This window comes from Naegleria lovaniensis (assembly GCF_003324165.1).
Source record: "Naegleria lovaniensis strain ATCC 30569 chromosome Unknown tig001, whole genome shotgun sequence".
Classification (NCBI taxonomy): Eukaryota; Heterolobosea; class Eutetramitea; order Acrasida; family Naegleriidae; genus Naegleria; species Naegleria lovaniensis.
Window position 1 is genome coordinate 168,523 of NW_025407823.1, and position 20,501 is coordinate 189,023.

A 20,501-nucleotide genomic window follows, 5' to 3' on the forward strand; every position below is an offset into this window, starting at 1 on the left:
GTCGAACAACCATCGAACATCAAAGACAATGATTCCAAAGACTTTTAAAGCGAGTCATTGAATTCACTCCAATTTGATGATTGAGAAAAAACCTTAATCCAAAATGGGATCGAGTAAACCATGAGATGGATTATTTGACATGCATTTCTTTTTGGAAGGATGCTACTTCTTTCCATCGTCGATACTCTGTGGTGCTGGTCAAACGACTAAAGGTATCCAAATTATTAGCAATGACTTCGTTTTTGATGAAATCAAGCTCACGAATGGGTAGAGTCGATACACTTTCTTGAACTAGTTTCTCCAACAATTGATCAAAGCGAGTGTGACATGAGGCAGGTAAATTGACAGCATAGGGTGACAAGGTGTGAAGAAAAGTGGATTGCAAATTTTGCATGTCATCCACATTGATTTCCTTTTTCTTTTCGAGTGATTCCAAGTGTTCGAACATGATAAAGTTTTCAAGAGAGAATTCATTCTTTGCATAGGTCTGTAACCAGGGAAGTGAAAAATTTACATGTGACTCCACCATTCAAGAAATTAAAATGTGAAAAACAACTCACCTGTTGTAAACCTCTAAATTCAACATCTTTCATATTGGACATCCATTCTGTTTCAAGAACATCGGGTCGATCAGTAAAACAAGCAAAACAAAATGTACTTTCTCTCTTCTTCCGAAGAAGCGCTACAAGTTCAATCGCAACAATATTTCCACCAAAGATCATTAAGGTACATAGAAAATAGAGAGCAATTCCAATTCTATTAACGATCAGAGTATGCCAAACGAAAATATCCAATATCACAATAATTGAAATGATAAAGATGAGTAATTGTGAAATGATATCAATTCTCATGTGAAAAGGATCATCAAACATGAAATAATATCCAATTCCCTAATCATGTTATTTTCATACCATTCATATTGGTGTCACATGTTAGCGATCATACGTGTTCCCATCATCAAAGAACGACTTACATTTTTCTTAATCTTTTTCCAATTGAATATTGCATCAACGGTTAGACAAAGTATGGAAGTCACACTCAAGAAGACAAATTGAGTGGTAATTGCCAGAAGAGAGGCATCAAATTGAAGAGTCCATTCAAATCTTCCAAAACTCTTAATTATAATTCTGTCCAAAATACCATAAAAGATCCCAAACCAAATTGCAAAAAGAGCTGCCATAATGATCATGGTGATCAAGAACGTGACAAAAGGTTGAGCAATAATTCGGTACAATTTCATGCTCGAGTTGGCTGTTCTATTTTGCATGGTTCCGTCTAATCCCTTTCTAATTGGATACAAATTTCGAAGATAATAAAATCGAACAGACACTGCAATGTAAGAAGCACTCAAAAGTGACATGCACAAGTTTGGAATGGGAATGAAAGGCACAATGTTCTTTCCAACGCTCTTAAAAAGAGACATTAAAATCGGTTCAATATACACCAAGCAAATAATCAAGATGCAAAACGGTCCAATGAATGGTGCAAATAATCTTCTCTTCATGGCAAAGCTCGCTCTATAAGTGAATGCCACAATGATGTAAAATATAACACAACATGCAATAACACACCATAACATGGCATCTTTCAAGATTAAATCCCAGTATTTAGATGCATCGTTATAGTGAAAAACACCTAAATATGAATTGTAGCTACTGTAGCATTTTGGATTTGCTAACTTGTCCAGAATGGCAATCATGGAATCATTTGTAACATTAAATTTTGGTAAAGAAATTCCATGTGCAAAAAACCAATTATCGAATTCAATGATGAACTCGGAATAGGCAAGAGGAAACAGTGTACTATCCCATTCGGAAGAGAACGAGAATATCGCTTGATGGTAGGTCTTTACATCAAATGTTGCATTGAAGAGTGAACATTCACTAGAATTGGAGTTTTGGACTTGATTGAATATCTGTGAAATTCTGGTCATACTTTGGATAATGGTGTCTTGAATCAGCGACGATACGGTTCGTAATACTTGTTCATCAGTCATGGCTGCGTCTCGAACATCTCTCGATAATGTAAGCATTTTGGATGGTAAATTGGATATCAATACCAGGAACAAATCCTTCATGGTTTTTTGTTCCAATTCCTTGACAATATCTCCACTTGTTTCATTGTTATCAAAGATGAGCATGTTATTCTTGATCGAAAGTGTAATGACATCAATGTCCTCAGGTGGCACCAAAATAATATCACATTTTTCATACCAATTTCTATTCAAAAAAGAATCATGACCCATAATAGGTTCAAATCCTGAGATTGTGTTGCTTAAAGACAAGTCTTGAAAATTCACAGCACCTTGTGTGAGAATATTCGAATCATTTCCTTTCAAAATGATACCTCGAGTTAGGGAAGATTGTAAAAATTGAGTGACTTGAGGTGTGCAACATCCACACACATTCAAAGTCGAATTAAAATTAATGGCCTTACTCTTGTATCGGGGAATTAAGCCAGCCATTCTTTCTAAAATATAGACCACTACTTGTTCGGAAACATTGACATTGGAATAAATTGGAGAAATTTGATTCAATCGATTAGAAGGGTCGTTGAATAAATCAATCGTTGCAAGTGAAATGTCAGAAATGTTATGAATGGGTTTGGGAACATAACTCGAATTCATTTCAGCAAGAACCAAATAATTCAATGAGCTTGACCATTGTGTATGACCTTGCAAGTATAGATTTTGAAGCATGTCGTCAGGTTCATCTAGAAAACCTTCACTACTGGCACCAGAGTCTATCGGTTCTTTCACCGAGCGAACGTTTTGAGGTGTTTCTTCGTCATGGACAATTTGTTGAATATTCAATCCAAGCTCTTGTTGAGCATTTTGCATACATGAATAATACTTTCTCAAATGTACTCGACAGGTTCCATTTTCAAATGAGAATATTGAAGATTTCGAATCAAAGAATGGTATAAGAGTACTTTCCATTTTCGAAATTGGATTACTGATTCCAAAAACTCCAAAATTATAAGCACAGGTACGCAAATCTGTCAATTCTGCAAAACATAAATTCACACAATAAGCGCTCGTAAGATTGGCACAAACACATTGAGACAAACCAGGACATTCTGAAACAGAGGCGTTGATAGAATTTGGACCACAAGGTATATGACTTGGAATGTCTTCACATTGATTGCTTTTTGGTGAGCAATAGGTAGAACGGCACTCGGAATGATAGTTGCAAGCATGACCATTCAGCAAGCTAAATGCTCGTTGGCATTGTTTCTGAGAGAGATCACACTTACTCAGTCCTTGAAATCCAGCAATGGCTTCTTTTCTCATGTACGAATACGATGATTTGATTTGAATGGCATTGTCCGTAGAAGCTCCATTGCACTCATAGTCTGTATTGGTGCACATGGTTTTTCCTCTCGGGACATACTTTTTACGTCCCGACATGAAGGTCGAACTCCAAATAAGCTTCTTTGGGTCATTTGTGAAAGGCACCACACTACGAAAGGGAAAGCGAAGAACGTCTCCAAAATCTGGGGCTCCATAGTTGGGAACACAATTCGAGTTGCAGACATGACCATCCACGCATTCCTTGATACTTTCTACAACTTGTCCTCCTTCTTGATTTTCATACACGAGACCACAGGAGGCATAGGGCTGTGCTTTTTGTGAGTGTTTTTTGACGCACTTACTGGAACCAGACAAAGTAATCATACATGACGAGTCAGCTGAACATGTGGCAAAGGTATTATTCTGGTAACTGATGAACGCCAAATTCTCGGCTGTAGGATTCACACTACACACGGAACCTACTGGGAGAACAGGAAGAGGTTTCAATGTCGTGCAAATTCCTTCATGGCAATTAATGTAAGGTTTTTGCAATGACCCAACACAATTGTGTCGATCCACACACGAATCTCCCAATTTTCGAGTATTAAACAAGCTACACTTTTTCGTACTTGTTGCACAATACATAAAATTAAAGATACAATTCAACGGATCGAGGTATGGCAGTGAGAATTCATTTCTTCCCGGAGGAAGCACACAATCCTTTCGATCAACTAAATCTGTCAATAAATCTCTCACACTCACACAAATGAATGTGCCTGAGGATACATTGGTTTGCTTGATGTAACCAAAAGGACACAAAATTCCAGGTTGTTGTCGAGTCATCATGGTACTGGCTGGTATGAGAGTCGTGTTGGCCACTGAACAATACACCAAGTGAGCCAAATATTGTGCGGAAACATAGTACCATGTCGGTGAGTGAATATTGACCACAACAACACAATGAATGGTCAACAAAGATATCAACAACAAACAAAATCTTTGAGAAGGGGATGATGGTGAATGGCCATTGATCAAGCCTGACATTGGATATTGATTTCGTGTGTTTGTTTTGGTCTGATCGTCTCAAGACGATCCCATAACTCAACAGTCAAAGAAAATCATACCGAGAACATCTCGGTGTCTGGGTCGCACCAACATCTAAATGAAAAATTATTTTTCGAAAATGTCATGTGAAAAGGAAATCTTGTTGTCATGTAAAAATGAAAATGTCATGCTGCAAAAGTGAAAGCCAACAATTTGCACCATAACAAACTTGGAACCAGGTTATTAAGGTCCTTATTATGGTGAAGACGATAACAGTTCTTGTCATCCTTCCTGTACCTCAGTTTTGTTGTTCACAAAGAAAATTAAATGTTGTGTTTCGATGATGGTTTGTCCAATTTCCGAAACAAACTTATTGTCGAAGATGCTGTAGAAAGTATATGAAGTATATGTTTTTGAGGTCCGTCATGTTTTCTCCTGAAAGCTGACTTCATAAAGTCAATTCACAAAAAATGTCAAATTTGAAAGAGCATACAGACTCGAAATCGGAACGACATAATTCTCGTGTGCTCTCATCATTACAACAACCGTCATCATGGAAAGACGTCGCACCACTCCATGCCTTGCTCGAAAGCCAAGACGCGTTGCTAACAATTTTTGAATTTTTGGAGAGAAATTATGTAGTAAATCGGTTGGCATTTTGTTCCAAATTATTCTACACTCTGGCTCATAAACCCTATCATTACACGAGATTGGTATGGAATTTTTCAAAAGATCAACAGGATCGTCTTGATCGAACTCGAAAATTTTATTCCCAAGTCAAAAAGTTGGAAGTGGAAGATTCTCTCAAATTTGCTGAAACCAATATTGAAAAGAGAAGAATCCAAGAATTTACCAAGTTCATATCGGAACAAAAGGAATCACTCACAGCCATGGAATTGGTCTTTCATAGAAACCAAACAGAATTATTTAATAATATTGTGAATATTTGTGGAAATGTGCTGACACACTTGTCGATCAAAATTTCATTACAGGCGGATTTTGCCATGATGGTCTGCTCAAATTTAATGCGATTCAGCAAGCTACAAAGTTTGACTCTATTGATTGGAAATAGTATTGACTCGGAAAGAGTATTTGTATGTTGCAAACCAGTGTTTGAAAACGTTGGTATTCGACAATTTCAATGTTCATCAACGATTCGAAATTCAGAACAATTACAACAATTTATGAGTGTGTTAAAACCAGCCACGGACACATTGAGAGAATTGTCATTTTCTTTGAATTGTGAATTTAACAGCGAGCAGCTGCTCTCTGACTTTGCTAACATGCTGCAACCCATGAACAAAATCACGCTCACACTTATGGAGCTCGCCAATATCGATTTCCTTAATTCTCTCAACACCCTTTCGGCCAAATGTGCAGAATTTAATATACGACTGCTGAGTGTGAAAAAGAGTACACACATTCCCATTCAATTGCAAAATGTGAATGAATTTTACGTTGAAGATGCTCGCTATGATCCAGTCATCAATGACTTTCCAACGAATATGAAACGTTTAACATTTATACCAGGTATCACTGTCATCAAACAAAGAAATCATTTGAATTTTGCTGCAATGGATATGGATTTCTTTAACAAATTTAAAACGCTAACAACAATTGAATTGAACCATGTCATCATTGGTAGTATTGGCCCAAACGCAGCAAATGCTCTACCCTACTTGGAGATTTTTAAATGCACTCACTGTAAGACCATCGATGTACGCTCTCATGCCATCATTTCTGAACGCTTGAGAATACTCTATTTTGCCAGTTGTGTTTTCACGCATCGTACAAACTATTTACCCTATAATAATCTCACTCACTTAAGAAATTTGACAGTTATTCAAGTGCCAGGTACTCAATCTGCGCTCGACCTTCAAGCTTTAGATGGGTTGATTTTGGAACATTTAGATTTGACCAACTTGCGTTGCACCAACGATTTCGACTTTGAAAAATTGTCATATATTGAAACTATGACTTCATTGAAATACTTGAACCTTTCAAACATGGACATTCTGACAAAAATAGCCCCCAAACTTGATATATCCAGACTCACCAATCTAACCCATCTCATTATGCAAAGCTCCAGCATTGACGTACCAACCAAACCCTTTTTTCCAAACCTTAATTTGGATTTTTTGTTTAAGCAAGCTGTTGTGAGCATTTCTACACATCATTCAACCATGTTTGTCAACATTGGAAACAACAAAGAGGAAGTATTACAAATTTCAGAGAAATCAATCCCATCCTTGCTTTACAAGCATCTCCTGCAGAATAACACCAACAAACCAGAGCTAGAGAACATTGCCATTTACAAAGTGTTTTTCAATGCTGACTTGTTGTATTTGTCATATGTTTTAAATCCAGTGCCACCTGTTTCAATAGCAAGCTCGCGCATCAATAGCTCTGATCACGAGTCCTATACTATTTATTGCGTACTGACTATCGAGCATAAGCCTCCTCACAAAGTACTATCAAATGCTGAAGTGTATAGAGAAAAGCGACAACTAATAGATTCTAACTCAATCTTTGAAACCAACTGCCTAACACGGCTTTCAGAATATTCACACCTTAAAAGTTCCTCATGCCAAATTGTCTAGAACCAGCGAAAGATTGTACAGATCTTGGAGACAAAAACTTGCCCTCGAAAATTGTCTCTTTGAAGCACTCGTTTACAGCTACGACTATTTCTAGTTTCCAAGCAAGAACATTAGAAAATGGCTTTTGACTGAATCGGTTGACACAGAGCATAATGCATCAACAACGGAAAAAGAAATAGCATTAATTTGATTGACTAAGCTCATTACTCCGTTTTTGTCATGACCGTTGACAATGAAAGTGAATATTAATAACCACACAAAGGAGAAGATAAAAAGAAAAATGATCGCTTCAGAATCACTTTCCTCCTCAACAAACAACAAGCAAAACAACAACAAACAATTGGAAGAAGGAGCAATGGAACTCAGAGTTGCAACCTCTTCCTCAACCATTTTGTCAAGTGCTCAAAGCAGCACCTTTCCTTCCACTGTCGAGAATCAAGTGACCACCTGTGAAAATAATATCATGAGCGTAATGGAAACATCGAACACCAATCAACCCGTTCGAAACGTTCTTCAACTCTCCCAACAGCATCATGTATTGCTCATCTTTAGAAGATTTGTTTCGTATGGTGGGTGTGCCTTTTGTAACAGAAGGACTCTAGAATTACTTCAATTTTATCGTTCCCTCACTCAGATGAATATTGTTCCTGTCGTTGTCTATCCTGAATCCAAGGAAAAGGGTGAGAAATTCTTTCAGAGTGTAAGTATTGACATGTTCATTTCACACGCAATTATTAATTATTATATTGCGTGCGCAAACACGATATCGGATTTCGACAATACCATGGATCATGTCCAACGTATGTGATAACCACAGTTAGAGGTCCCTGAGCTTGTACAAATGTTGCGAGTGGCTGACCCTGACAGTGAGTTTGCCTCCTCGTTTCAAGTACACACCGATCCTTTTTCAAAAAAAGAAATTCTCACGTATTTACTGCCTCAATTAATCATTGCTAAGGTCGAAGGATTTTCTCAGGAAATTCACAAACGACAACACTATGAGGGTAAGAGTTTTGATATCAAACCAACCTTGTTTTTATTGAGAGAAGGAAAGATTGTGTATGAGTGGAGATTGAACTATGCTGATCACTGCACAGAGATCATCAACGATATTGTATTGTTGTTAGATGTAAATAATGGAGTGAGTGAAAAGATTTTGAAAGAAGAAAATAATGACATGGATCATGAAGAGAAAAATAGGTCGACTCTTTCAATTACACAGGAAACACTGTCCATGGAAACCAGTTTGAAACCATCCGAAGAAACATTGACAAAGTTGCCAAGAGATGTCAACGAATCATCACAAGCTTTGGTAACTTTACATGACGACGAAACTACTACTCGATGTGTAGAGGACAATACGTTATCAAAGGTACAAGAACTGCCCCCCTCATCGTCCTCTACACATCAAACATCTAACAATGAATCTTCTGTTGAGGGAAACCTCAAAGAACAACCATCTTCTTCGGGCAGTCTCTCTGAAACATTACACATGCAACCAGCTCAAACAGAAAAAGCCATTCCTTCCTCCATTGTAGACCCTCTTCCATTGATACAGAGTGAATACATTTTCGTGGTTAAGGATGTTCCCAAGTATCGCAGAATCCCATCCACTCCTCTCGTTCAAGTCATGAGTGCTGAAATGAAAGAGCAAGAAGAATATGAAAAAACTGAAAGGGCCAAACGAATGCTTCAACAACGAGTGCCATCCCATAATGGTTCTTCTTCGAGCGATAGTCATGGCCGTCATCGTTGTAATCACGGACCTATTCGAATTTCATGTATTTGTTCTTTTGATTCTGTGGATGTTGATTCGACTATTGACTTGTTTAGTGTATTGAATGATTCCAAAAAGAGAAGATATTTCAAGTTGTTTTCACATTATGAATACAACTCGGAGAATTTAATCTTTTGGGAAGAAGTGTATGTGAATTACAAACCCAATGCCTACATTGGCAAGTATGAAAAGGTCAAAAAGCTTGCATTTGCCATTTGTCAACAATTTTTATTTGATTCTTCTTCCATAATGTATATTAACACCAAAGACAAGTTGAGAGAAGAAGTGAAATCCAATTTGAAGAGACTCTTCTGCTACAGCAATAAGAATGAAGTGAAATTAATGCCTTGGGAAGAACAAATCAAATTCAATGAGCAAGCTCCCTTACTCTTTGACAATATTTTGAACGAATTAATGACTACCGTGTTACCTGACATGTTTGTTCGATTTAAAATGAGTCCTTTATTCAGTGAAATGGAGAATCATAAAACTCATCCTTGAGTGTGTTTAATGTGACCATGTGCACACACCCCAATAATGGCCTTTCACCTCTTTCAAAACGCATCATCATATCAAAAAATAATGGGTCAACAACCATCCGCACCAGGACGTTCCCAACATGTTGCGGACACGAGTGGTCTCGCAAGTATGCTCGGAGCATCCGTTCCAAATATCAATTCATCTTCTCAATACAACCCGAACCAATTGGGTGGACCTACTACACCTACAACAACCTCTCCAAATACTCCCTATAATAATAACACTGGAGGAAATAATCCCACTCCGATCGTTGTAGCACCTCCTCCAACGGATCCTCTTCTCATCTCTCTCAATGATCTTGCTCAAATTCTTGCCCAATTCAATGAAGATCCACTGATTAATTTGTTGGATGAAATTTCTCGTCATTATCGAGAATTACAGTTTGGTAATTTAAAGAAATATTTAAATGTACCGAAATATGCAAGTGATTGGTTGGAGGGAGGTGGAGATCGGGGAGGTGGAGGTTTGTTTGGTGGTGGGTCATTTGGTGGATCAGGATTGGATGACGAAGATGATCTCGGAGTGAGCTACAACACTAATTCCGCATACACGGTTTGGCTGACTGCTTTGAAAGATCGTCAAATTCCAAGATTTATCAAAAAGTTGGAAAAGTTTAAAGATCATTCAGGTAGAAAACCAAACATTTCATTTAACGTTCAGATGTCAACTTCATCAACACAAAATAGTTTGAGAAGAGCTTCCTCTTTTGTTGGAGCCCAAGCAAATCAAAGACCTAGCTATGTCGTTGATATGGATAGCAAACAGAGATATTACGAAGTGAGAAATGAAATGGTGATAATTTTAACTCATGTTTTGGAAGAAATCAAAGACTTGAGAGAATGCATTGAACAAAAGCGAAAGAGCGAGGCAACATTAGGAGCCAATTCTACCATTTCAGACAGCATTAACGTAGCGCCACTTTTTAATGAATTTGATTTTGAAAAGCAGTGGTGGGAGCAAAAAATTGGGCTACAAAATTTCAGTGTGAGGAAGAAGGGATTTATCGATGCTGTTGAGGTAGGTTTCAAAGTAGCTTTGAACATGTGTGTGAAATAATTCTTTTGATGAACTGTGTTATATCTTCCTCCCACGCAACAATATTCATAACAGGAAACTTTTGCCCACCTTAAAACAAAATGGGATATTGATTTATTAGAGGAAATATCTGATCCAACATGTGACGGAGTAGTGAGCGTGACTGATCTTAAAAACGTTGTGCGGTGGTTTGGAAGTATTTTCAGATGGCAAAGCGACGAACTGAAACTTCGCAGCATTGCCGCAAAAGAAGAGTATGCACCACTAAATTTCCTTCCTCACTTTTGGGGATCTCTAACAGGAATGGTATGTTGCAACGATTTCAATCATATTTACGTTTTTACCTTTGTTACCAAATAATACTTCAACACATGAAATGGAACTTTTTTTCTCATCAACAACAGGACGCACAAGATTTACTTCGAAACGAAGAGCCAGGCACCTATCTCATTCGGTTCAATGAATGTGAGCCTGGTACTCTATGTCTTTCAAGCGTACAAGAAGAAGTTGGAAGCACAGAAGAGAATGGCCACGGATTCTTCTCCTCTCGACAAGTTTATCATTTTGTATTGAGAAGAACAAAGACAGACAAAGAAGGAGCTTGTTACTATCTCTGTGATGCAGATAAGGCAGGAAAATTCAAAACCATCACTGAGCTTGTTGATAAGTGTTATTTCCTTACATTTAAATATCCCTATGTCAACGATGAATTGAAGAGCGCTTCCATTACCAAGAAGCGTGAAGTAGATGTGTTAAGCGCTCTCAGATTTTATTCTTCGGAGCATGACGACAGTACTCCTTATCCATTTGTAATTTACAAGGGTAAATTTACTACTGCAAAGAAAGATTCAGATGTCAACAAACAAAAGACCCTCAGCATATCCAGTAAGTCTAAAGCATTGGATCGGAACTCGAGCTCTGGAAATTTAAATTCAAGCACAAATTCCTTACCAAGCCTGACTCGTGCGGAAGGCAGTAGTTCTAGCATTCCAAGAGTAGAAACAGGAAAGGAGGAAATTATTGATCTAGGAGACGAATAAGAAGGTGACTCTACACAATGCTGAAAAAACTCAATATTATAACCTGAAAAAACGATTTTTTCTGAACACTCCCATCTCGGATTGAAATTATTGAGCGAGACGACTATTCATGGATTTACCTTTGTACCATCCCAAATACTGCCGGAAAATTTGCACATGGTGGATTACTTGGCTTGCAAGTATCATGAAAACAGTTTGTTTATCAAAGGCATTACCAACACTGAAAGTTCATCTATTTATTGTAATGGTCAACAGTTTTTACACACAAAAAATTACACTACTGACAAATCATCCATGAAATTCCATACTTATCCTTCAACATTCCAAATCCTTCCGAGAAATGAGTCTTTCCAAAAGGAATCACAACCTCTCCATCCGACACCAACAAATTGAAAATCTCCAAACCTTCTTCCACATTTTCTGCAGTCACAGAAAGAGAATAACCATTATGATTCACGAAAGGAGCATTTGGTTTTTCACACTCGACAGGATCATCACAAGCCAACAAGATGGGAGCTTGGCTAGTTTTCAAGGAGGAATGAATGACCTTGTCTTGTAGGTGTGGGTACTGGTCCTTCTTTTGAGAATCTTTGTATTTGATAATTTCTAATTCGCCTCCGAGACAGGATTGATAGAATTTCATAGCTTCTTCGCATTGACCACTGAAAGTGAGATATGGGAGTAGAAGTTTGGCCTGTGGCATTTTTTTTGGTTACATATTGCGTTTCAGAGAGAATCCCTCGGATTTATCACAAACACAAGACTTCTTGCGTTTACTCGAACTGTTTTCAAAATTTTGAGAGCCATTTGGCAATGATTTTGTCATGAAAATATATCATTGCAATACTCAAAGTCATGTCATGAACATATACCTCGTTCTAATAAATCTCTCCCATGATTAATGTAATGAGAGAAGACCATCCAGTGAAAGGATGGGCTCCTTGTCCATTTCCATTCAAAGCATTATATTGTTCATAGATGGTTCGTGATCGTTTCCATTCATTACTAAGTGTGCTCATAATATTTTTCCTCAGCAAGGTGTAAACTTCGTGACACTTTTCAGAACGGTCCTTACACTTGTTCAAAGCACGAAGAGTTAAATAATTAATGTTAATCCAAATGGGGCCTCTCCAATAATTTTCCCTAGTTCCAAACATTGGATCTGTTCGACTCAAAGAAGATAAACCAAAAGGTGTCCACAAACGTTCTCGAATTATTGTGTTCAATACATGATCCAAGAGAGTGGGATGCTTTTCAAAGTTCACAACATCCAACAAGAATGGAAACAAAGAAACATATCCAATGTGAGGTGAGAATTCGGGTCTTGTCTCATTTCCAACTGGTTTTCCTGCATAGTCACTAAACCAATGAATATCCTTATTGAAATGATAAGTCATGATATTTGCTCTCAATGTTTCAAGTCTCTGCACAAGAATTGGATCTTGTTTCTTGAACACCATTTCATGAATTCGATTCATGGTATCAGTCATCATATAAATCCAGGAATATAAATCTAAATGTCTTTCATCGGAACTGGGTTGAGTATTTCCTCTCGGATAATCATCCAGTCCAGACGAGAGCGTATGTCCAGGAGTTCTTCCTCTCCATCGGAATGTGTTGGGTACGGAACCAGCTTGTGTCGAAAGGTACCATTCATAATTCTTCTTCATGAGGGGATAGACTTGCTTCAAGAAGGAAATCATACTCTCTCGCTCTGAGGAAATCAGTGATTTGTCGCCACTACTACTATCATGATTGTTGAATGAATGTTGAGTGCCATGTAAATCCAATTCAATGGTCTTCAGAGTGTCTTGAGTAGTTGTTGTTGTCGTTGGCTTCTCTTCTCCCGATAAGGACTGTAGTGCCAAATAATATTGTTGTAACAATTCAAAAACACCCAAAAACAACACAGGTGGATTGGCATGAGTATCGTGTTGTACTTGAAATTCTCTTGGGACACGACTTCTTGCCTCCTCACCCAATATTTGCTCTCTTGGAATCCAACCTGTGCTCTTATCCATGACATGGAACCAATTGGTAATAATGTCTTTGGAAATTTGCTTGTTCCATCGTTGAATGAGAAGAGAGTGGAATCCTTCATCCCACAAGAAACCACGTGGGAAGAAGGATCGACACGGACATGCAGTGAACAGTGAATAGGGTGGAATGGTACGAATTTCACCATTTCCATATTGATGATAGGAATCTCCATAATAGTAGCCAATTCCACCAACAAGGTTCGAGAGAGCATACATGGCCATCTCCTTCTCATCCTGGCCTGCACTATTGAAGATCTTGTCTTTCAAATGAAAGGTTTCTTCGAATTTGGTTTCAAAGCAACTTTTCAGCTTTTTGATGTTAGCGTCAAAATGATGAAGATGATGTAAGGCATGCTCCTTGATTTGATAATTTGAGAAAATGTCAGGATGTTGTTCATGAGACAGAAAGACCACATTCAAGTCGAATGGTGAGCGTACAATTTTCTGAATAACCAGAACATTGCTATCATCGTCGATGGTATTCGGTAAGGTTGCAATTGGGAATGGAGTTGTATCCCATGGTGACGTTCCAACATTTTGGCCCTTCATTTGTTGCTCTTGAAATTTCTCTTGAATGCTATTCATGGATGTCATCATTTGGTGGGAGAGCATTTGTTTGACGTCTTGGTGAATTTTCCAAACGTCGCCTGGATTTTTCTTCACACCATAAAAGTAAAAGTTATTGTGGTCGTCCACTGGATTGACCTCATTCGCAGTGACATGAATTGAAAATTCGCCAACGTCTTGATTTTTTCCTCTGATAATGATTGGAGTGTTAGAGGCGAGACCATGTTTTTTAGATCCTTGAACACCGGAAATTCGAAGTGATACATCCTGCTCATTTTCCAATGCAATGTAAAAACACAGTGACAAGACTGGTTTGTTTTTCAACTGTTTTAAATCTTTTCCAATAATTCTTACTGTCCAATCCCCTCCCTTCTCATTGAAATGATATTCACCTTGTTGTTGTTCTGCCGAGTTGGTGTTCACCTCATCATCCTCAGAAGCTGGAATAAAAGTCTTTTCTTCTACATGTTTCAATAATTTAGTATCTAATTGAATTAAATTTTCAAAATCTCTAATGTTTTGCATGGCAAAATACTGTCCATCATGTCTATTCCATCCATATCGCACGTTATTGAAATCCATATTGCTATCATGTCTTAATTTTGAAATACCATCGACAGTATCTGCGCGGTGCCACATTAAGCCAGTGAGAATAGGCTTGGGACTTCTTGTTTTCATTCCAAAAATGACTTGTGGACGGTAAGTTCCCCATTTCATTGTATGATTGTAGAATTGCGTTTGAAAAATTGGTTCCGAATATTTACATTCTTGTTCAATGGTTATTGAGTCGTCGGAATTGACAGTATTGCTCATTACCAATGTACAATGAGTGGAAATAATAAATAATAATAATAGGAAGAAAATGATATGGTAAGATGATAGTAATTGTGTGAAAGACGGTGTCGTCTGTTTGATCATTTTTTCTTTTGTTGAATAATATTATTTTAATTTATTTTGAAATTTATCGTACACCTTCTCTGTATGAAGCCATCAATAATGAGATTGTCAAATTGACACAAGTTTTAACTGTTCTGAATGCCTTGATTTCATCATTTCTCATAGTTACCAAATTAATTGTTTCACAATTATTACCTCCAAGTAAACATTGAAAATCCGCCAGTGTGAATAGTTTGGTCTGCAGTCCTTGCTCTATCCAACATTTTCTTCTTTTCAAAATCCTCAGAAGACATACATTTCCGATACATATCCAGCATGTACTGACAAGCCAAAAAATCAGATGAATGTTTTCTTCTCTGATCTTCACTGGCATCCACAAAATCATTCGTATGTTTAAATGCATGTAACTGTTGCACTTTTTCCAAGCATATCATGCCTTCTTGCCCAAATTCCGAACATGGATTGTTGCTGCTCCACCGACTGCGTGAAATTGGTGTCAGTGGAGGTGGATACATTTTTACAGGCAGTCCTCACAGTCAGAAAAAACAACGACATCACTAATAACATGAATTTCAACAACACCTACACATGTTTATTCACAATTTACAAATGCGTTCGGAATTGTTGCTCGTAAAAGGGGAGAGTTGAGAGGCTAGTACGACTAGCCACAACAACCACACACACCTCTTTTTCTCTTCAATCTCTAGTGATGGCCATGTAGCTAAAGAACAATTGGTAATCTCTCAATAATAGAGAGTTCCAATCATTCCTTCGGCGGATTCGTTCGTTTAGATTCACACATTTTCAAAATCCGTCGAGACATGAGAGGTTTGCAAAGCAATATCCAAAGGAGACGAGTAAAACACACCAAGCAGCCTTCCGCAGAATCATTACTTCAAAGAGTATCACAGAAACAGAAGAAATTAGGAGGAGAAGCTCCAATACAAGCTAGTCAGCCCACTAACACCACAACTCTCCTCTTTTCGGCTGATTTGAACGGTCCATACCGTTTAGACCTTGTTCAAGAGTTTCTTCTTTTCAGCAATGATTTCAGCTTGGTGCTTCTTTTGCTCCTTCATTGCTACCTGCATCTCGATCGAGTTGAGTTTCATTCTCAAAGGATCTTGACCAGTCTTCAAAGAAGCATATCTCTTGTTGAAGAGGAATCTCTTCTTGGATCTACCAGTCATATCCTTTCCAGTCTTCTTTTGAGGTTCGACCTTTGGAGTTTGATTCTTGACCTTGCCGGCACGTGCCAATGAACCGTGTTGTTTACCCATCTTGTTGTTGTTTAATGAAGCGAATGTAATAACAATGAAATTTTTTTGTTGTGTATCCAAAAATAAAATACTCAACCGTTTCATTTATTTACAACAAGGAGCATTTCGGTTTTGAATGTAAAAGTGGGTTTGCGTAGCAAAAAATAAAGTAAAAATCTTTAGGAGCAGAGGGAATCGAACCCTCGTCTAAGGAACCACAATCCTTCATTCTACCATTGAACTATGCCCCTGTTCATAATCAATAACTGTTGTTTTATAAAATACTATACAGGGGTGTCAAATGAAGAAACCAGGATGATTTGGTTTGATTTTTGATTTCAATTGTTCTGTATATTCAGACGAAGAAATTGATGCTTAGTAATGTCAAAATGAAATACCTCAATAAATAAAACGACCAAGGTTGTCTTCATTCAGGACCCTTCGACAGCAACAATTGAAATCAAAAATCAAACCAAATCAAATTAATACCTGCTTTCATAAAGCTCTCAATCTTCTTTTTAGAAGATTCAGCATCGGAGTCTCCGGGATATGCCTTTACTCAGGTTATGAAAGTAAATTAAGATTGGGGTGTTTGTTAGAAAATGTTTTAGAACACATTAAATAGTTATTCTTTTCCTACTCACACTCATGAGAACTCTATTAGGAATAAGCCAATTTGAAGTATCCGTTGGTCCATAGTGCTGGTCTTTAAAAGCTGGGTCATCAAGCGGAAGCAGTTTGGGAAGAGTTTGATAACATGTTTGGGATGCATTGGTTTTTTGTTTTTTTATGAACTGGTGAACTTTAATTCAATAACTCTTGTATTGAGATGGAATATCTCGGTGGCCTTCGACTGGTCTTTGTCGTTTCGGGTGGAGAGCTCTCATGGATCATTGGGGCAAGAGGAACATTGTTGTTGGTAAGATTACTCTTGGAAGTATTCATGTTTGTTCTAGAGTCCACTGGCACTGTTTCAAAGCGAAGAATTGTTTCGTACGGCATCAATTGATCGACTCTTCTCACCTTCTTTCGTACCTTCTTCTTAATGTCAAAGAACTTTATCTCTCGCTTCTGTGTGTCCATGGAGGTTGTAACTGCTGCTATATTTCCTTTGAATATATGATTTGCAGTTTTCTTTAATTTATTTTTGGGAGGACTAAACATGCCATCCATTAAGGAACATTTGCAATACTCATTGCAAGTACTAATTGGAGGTGAAGATGAACTCACACTATCGACCGACGACGTATGAGAGTCTCCACCATCGTCGCTGCTGTTTAAATGATCATGAAAGGAATCAGTGCTTGCGTCATGCTTCGGTGGAAAAGTATACATTTGTTCTGTGTTTTGAATTCCACAATTGTTTCTTTCTTCTTGATTTGGAGGATAATAGGGCTTCATATTCAATGCTTTCATGCAAGATTCTTCGGCAGTATCGATAGATACGGAGTATCGTTGTAACTTAATTTGGTGTTCTTCTGCAAAAGTCTTTGTTATCCCCGTGGGGCTACAAACTCGTAAGGTTTCTGTTAATGGGAAAAGATTGCTGGAGTGGTTAGAAACGTACTCTTGTTGGCGAATACTGACTTTTGCCGTTTCGTCGGTAGTCGTTTCAGATCAGACTGTGAGTACTTGCAACTTTTGCAGTTAAAAGAGCGTCCATATGGTGAGGGGACTAGATGATTTCTTGGTCAATGATATTGACTACTACTATTATAATAAAGATTGATAGGGTACCTTACTGGTCGCAGGTTGGCTTGGCTTTATTTTTCATGTATTGAAAACAACACAATCTGTCCAGTAGATCAAAAATAGATCCAGTTGAATGGAAAAACGTAATTCCACGGTTTCAAGTCTGTTGATTATGGATAAAAATACTGTAACAGTTAAAATCTATTCAACTAAGGTGAGAATCTTGTGTCTACATGATTTTAACTTCAAACTATTCGTGTCGTTGAGTCCAAAGTCATCATACAGTTGAAGTAGATACACTGTACCTATCACACCTATGTTATGTTAATTAAGCAGTTCCTTTATGGATATTGAATATCGAGGTGTTCTTGCTTTGGCAACTACAGTCTTCACTTCATTGGACATATAAGGAGAGCAGTGCTCTAGTTGTGGTCTATCCGCTTGTTGTTGCTCTTGCAGTTGAATTTCGTGCCGGCAACTCACGAGTCCCATACCATGAAGATCTTGCACTGGGGTTGTTGTTGCTTGTGGTTTTGGTTCATGGTTTTGAGTCCCTGTCGTTCCTTTACTCATATCTTTCGTATACGCTTGATGGGTGACACCACAATGGCTTGTTCTTGTACGATCATTGGGAGGTTGATACAAAAAAGAACATGTTTGAAATTGAATGATATTTTCATAAGGTTGGATTTGTTCCACTCGTTTCACCTTCTTTATGATTTTACGTTTGTTATAATCAAAGAATTTGAGTGATTTCTTTTCTGTGGAAGGAGAGTTGGTTTCTCTTGTTGAGTGTAACTTGGGAGATTGAGAAGATAAAGAAGGGGAGCATGTACTCAGTTCTTCTGCGGGAGATGTTTTTTGAGAGGCCTTTTTGTTCTTTTTCTTGAACGGAGAAGGTGACTGGGGCAAAGGAAAAGAGGACGAACGTTGGTGTGTATCAGTCGCTGCTGTGAGAGCATTGATATCAGAACTCGTTGTACTTTGATGACACTCTTTGAAACATGTGTGATGAGATGAGGTTGTTACGCAAAGATTCGACTTGATCTCATGATGACGATAGGTATACGAGTGAGAAGAAGATGACTTCATATCAGTTGAGTTGGAAGACCTAGCAGAATGCACAACCAATGGGTTGTTCATGGTTGATAAAGGAGAGAAATGACAACGAGACGAATATACAGAGGAATCAATGGAGCTCGTTTCTGAGGTGGGCTTGTTGGAGGAGCTTGTTGTTGTCGGTTGAGCATGAATGTTTTTGGCGCAATGATCACCACACATGCTACTTCGAGGATGAATATCATTTTGCAAAGACCACGTCATCGACATCTATAGAGTTCTTTAGGTAATCCCGAGCTTGGATAGTTGTTGTTGCTTTTTTCTTTGGTGGATTTTGGCATAGGTCTCACTGTTTTGGGATTCGGTTAAATTTTGAGATGGGAGATCTACCCCAAGCGCACAATTGCAAAAGGTTATCGTTTGGATGAATATAGTATATTTTAGCACTGGTTTAGAATTGTCTATGAAAGTAAATGTTACACACAAGGAGTCATCCGAATTCATTTGGCATCTCTTGCTTTAGATTGAAACTTTTAAGGTGTGTTCGAAGAATGTATAGTGGCGTTAGTGCGAGCTAGACGAAAATCATCATGAATGAACATGGGAGAAGGGTCACTTCACCTGGGGAGAGATAATCATGGTTCAATTCAACAATTCTTTTATTGAAATTGAGGTACGAGGAACTCGTTTAACGACCACGTCATGAGGACATCCGTTACAAGTCTCCCTTTCACGTATTTCAAATTCATTGCTCGAAGAGTTCATTGACGAGCCTTCCATCGTTGATGATGACAAGGAAAGACTCGAATCAGTAGTAGAACTGCTGTCACTCGAACTTGCTCCATGGTTAAGAGATTGGCCATTTATGTGTTGTAATTGAAGGATGTTTTCATATGGCTGTACTTGTAAACATCTTTTCGTTCTCTTTTTTGTCTTGGTGTTGTAATCAAAGAATTTAAACCCTTTAGCCATCTTTTTTTCTCCAACAGAACTGTCCGTGGTGTGGGCTACATTTAGATTCTCCTGAACTGTGATTTTTGGTGATCGTTTAATGGTGGTCGTATCATGATTTTGGATCATCTTATTTTGCTTTCTAATACCAGAGGGTTGTGAAATTACAGAAGTGTGTAGTTGTTTGAGGCAAGGATTGGGTTGCAGAAGTGCGGCCTGTGGGAGTTTCTGACAATGTTCAAAACGTTCCGTTGTGGTTTCTGCTGTTGGTTTCGATTTTTGAGAACAGAATTGAGTTTGAATGACCCTCAACACATGTTCACGAGGACTATTATATAAGGAGTGTATGGCTGACAACGAGGGCAAGCATGTATTATTCGCTCGATCCCTTTGTTTGTGTGTTTGAATCATGAAGGCTTGAGTTGAGTTTGTATGGACGTTGTTGTAATGGAGAGGAGGAGTCATTACCGAATTATGTACGTGAGAGTATTCTCTAAACAAGGTGATCGAGTCATTGTGGTGATTTATGGTAGGATGTGTTGAGGATGCGGCAACGTTCGTCTGATAAATGTATGCTTCTGCCTTTGTACTATGAAGGTGAGTCATGTGCATTGTATTGGGTGTAGCCATCGATGGATGAGCAAACCCTTGACAAAGCTTGCCTTTGTTAGAACTGGTAAGTTGCATGAGGATGTTTTGAGAAGATAGG

General features: G+C 38.1%; 10 protein-coding genes across 10 annotated transcripts; 3 read left to right on the forward strand and 7 right to left on the reverse strand.

Moving 5' to 3' along the window:
- Positions 1-130: 130 nt before the first annotated feature.
- C9374_003618 (uncharacterized protein) lies at positions 131-4,336 on the reverse strand (the record flags this gene model as incomplete). The annotated part of the gene is made up of 3 exons (XM_044693166.1): positions 131-487; positions 561-890; positions 974-4,336. The coding sequence occupies 3 exons, from the start codon at positions 4,334-4,336 to the stop codon at positions 131-133; spliced, it is 4,050 nt and encodes a 1,349-aa protein (XP_044555748.1).
- Positions 4,337-4,806: 470 nt separating this feature from the next.
- C9374_003619 (uncharacterized protein) lies at positions 4,807-6,936 on the forward strand (the record flags this gene model as incomplete). The annotated part of the gene is made up of 1 exon (XM_044693167.1): positions 4,807-6,936. The coding sequence occupies one exon, from the start codon at positions 4,807-4,809 to the stop codon at positions 6,934-6,936; it is 2,130 nt and encodes a 709-aa protein (XP_044555749.1).
- Positions 6,937-7,216: 280 nt separating this feature from the next.
- C9374_003620 (uncharacterized protein) lies at positions 7,217-9,214 on the forward strand (the record flags this gene model as incomplete). The annotated part of the gene is made up of 2 exons (XM_044693169.1): positions 7,217-7,636; positions 7,754-9,214. The coding sequence occupies 2 exons, from the start codon at positions 7,217-7,219 to the stop codon at positions 9,212-9,214; spliced, it is 1,881 nt and encodes a 626-aa protein (XP_044555750.1).
- An 81-nt stretch (positions 9,215-9,295) lies between these two features.
- Positions 9,296-11,328, forward strand: C9374_003621 (uncharacterized protein; the record flags this gene model as incomplete). Its single annotated transcript, XM_044693170.1, has 3 exons — positions 9,296-10,270; positions 10,364-10,594; positions 10,693-11,328. 3 exons carry the CDS (start codon positions 9,296-9,298, stop codon positions 11,326-11,328), a joined length of 1,842 nt encoding a protein of 613 aa, XP_044555751.1.
- A 277-nt stretch (positions 11,329-11,605) lies between these two features.
- C9374_003622 (uncharacterized protein) lies at positions 11,606-12,031 on the reverse strand (the record flags this gene model as incomplete). Its single annotated transcript, XM_044693171.1, has 1 exon — positions 11,606-12,031. The coding sequence occupies one exon, from the start codon at positions 12,029-12,031 to the stop codon at positions 11,606-11,608; it is 426 nt and encodes a 141-aa protein (XP_044555752.1).
- A 175-nt stretch (positions 12,032-12,206) lies between these two features.
- Positions 12,207-14,852, reverse strand: C9374_003623 (uncharacterized protein; the record flags this gene model as incomplete). The annotated part of the gene is made up of 1 exon (XM_044693172.1): positions 12,207-14,852. One exon carries the CDS (start codon positions 14,850-14,852, stop codon positions 12,207-12,209), a length of 2,646 nt encoding a protein of 881 aa, XP_044555753.1.
- Positions 14,853-15,841: 989 nt separating this feature from the next.
- Positions 15,842-16,111, reverse strand: C9374_003624 (uncharacterized protein; the record flags this gene model as incomplete). The annotated part of the gene is made up of 1 exon (XM_044693173.1): positions 15,842-16,111. One exon carries the CDS (start codon positions 16,109-16,111, stop codon positions 15,842-15,844), a length of 270 nt encoding a protein of 89 aa, XP_044555754.1.
- A 783-nt stretch (positions 16,112-16,894) lies between these two features.
- Positions 16,895-17,506, reverse strand: C9374_003625 (uncharacterized protein; the record flags this gene model as incomplete). The annotated part of the gene is made up of 1 exon (XM_044693174.1): positions 16,895-17,506. The coding sequence occupies one exon, from the start codon at positions 17,504-17,506 to the stop codon at positions 16,895-16,897; it is 612 nt and encodes a 203-aa protein (XP_044555755.1).
- A 600-nt stretch (positions 17,507-18,106) lies between these two features.
- On the reverse strand, positions 18,107-19,105 carry C9374_003626 (uncharacterized protein; the record flags this gene model as incomplete). The annotated part of the gene is made up of 1 exon (XM_044693175.1): positions 18,107-19,105. One exon carries the CDS (start codon positions 19,103-19,105, stop codon positions 18,107-18,109), a length of 999 nt encoding a protein of 332 aa, XP_044555756.1.
- Positions 19,106-19,483: 378 nt separating this feature from the next.
- On the reverse strand, positions 19,484-20,479 carry C9374_003627 (uncharacterized protein; the record flags this gene model as incomplete). Its single annotated transcript, XM_044693176.1, has 1 exon — positions 19,484-20,479. The coding sequence occupies one exon, from the start codon at positions 20,477-20,479 to the stop codon at positions 19,484-19,486; it is 996 nt and encodes a 331-aa protein (XP_044555757.1).
- Positions 20,480-20,501: the final 22 nt, after the last annotated feature.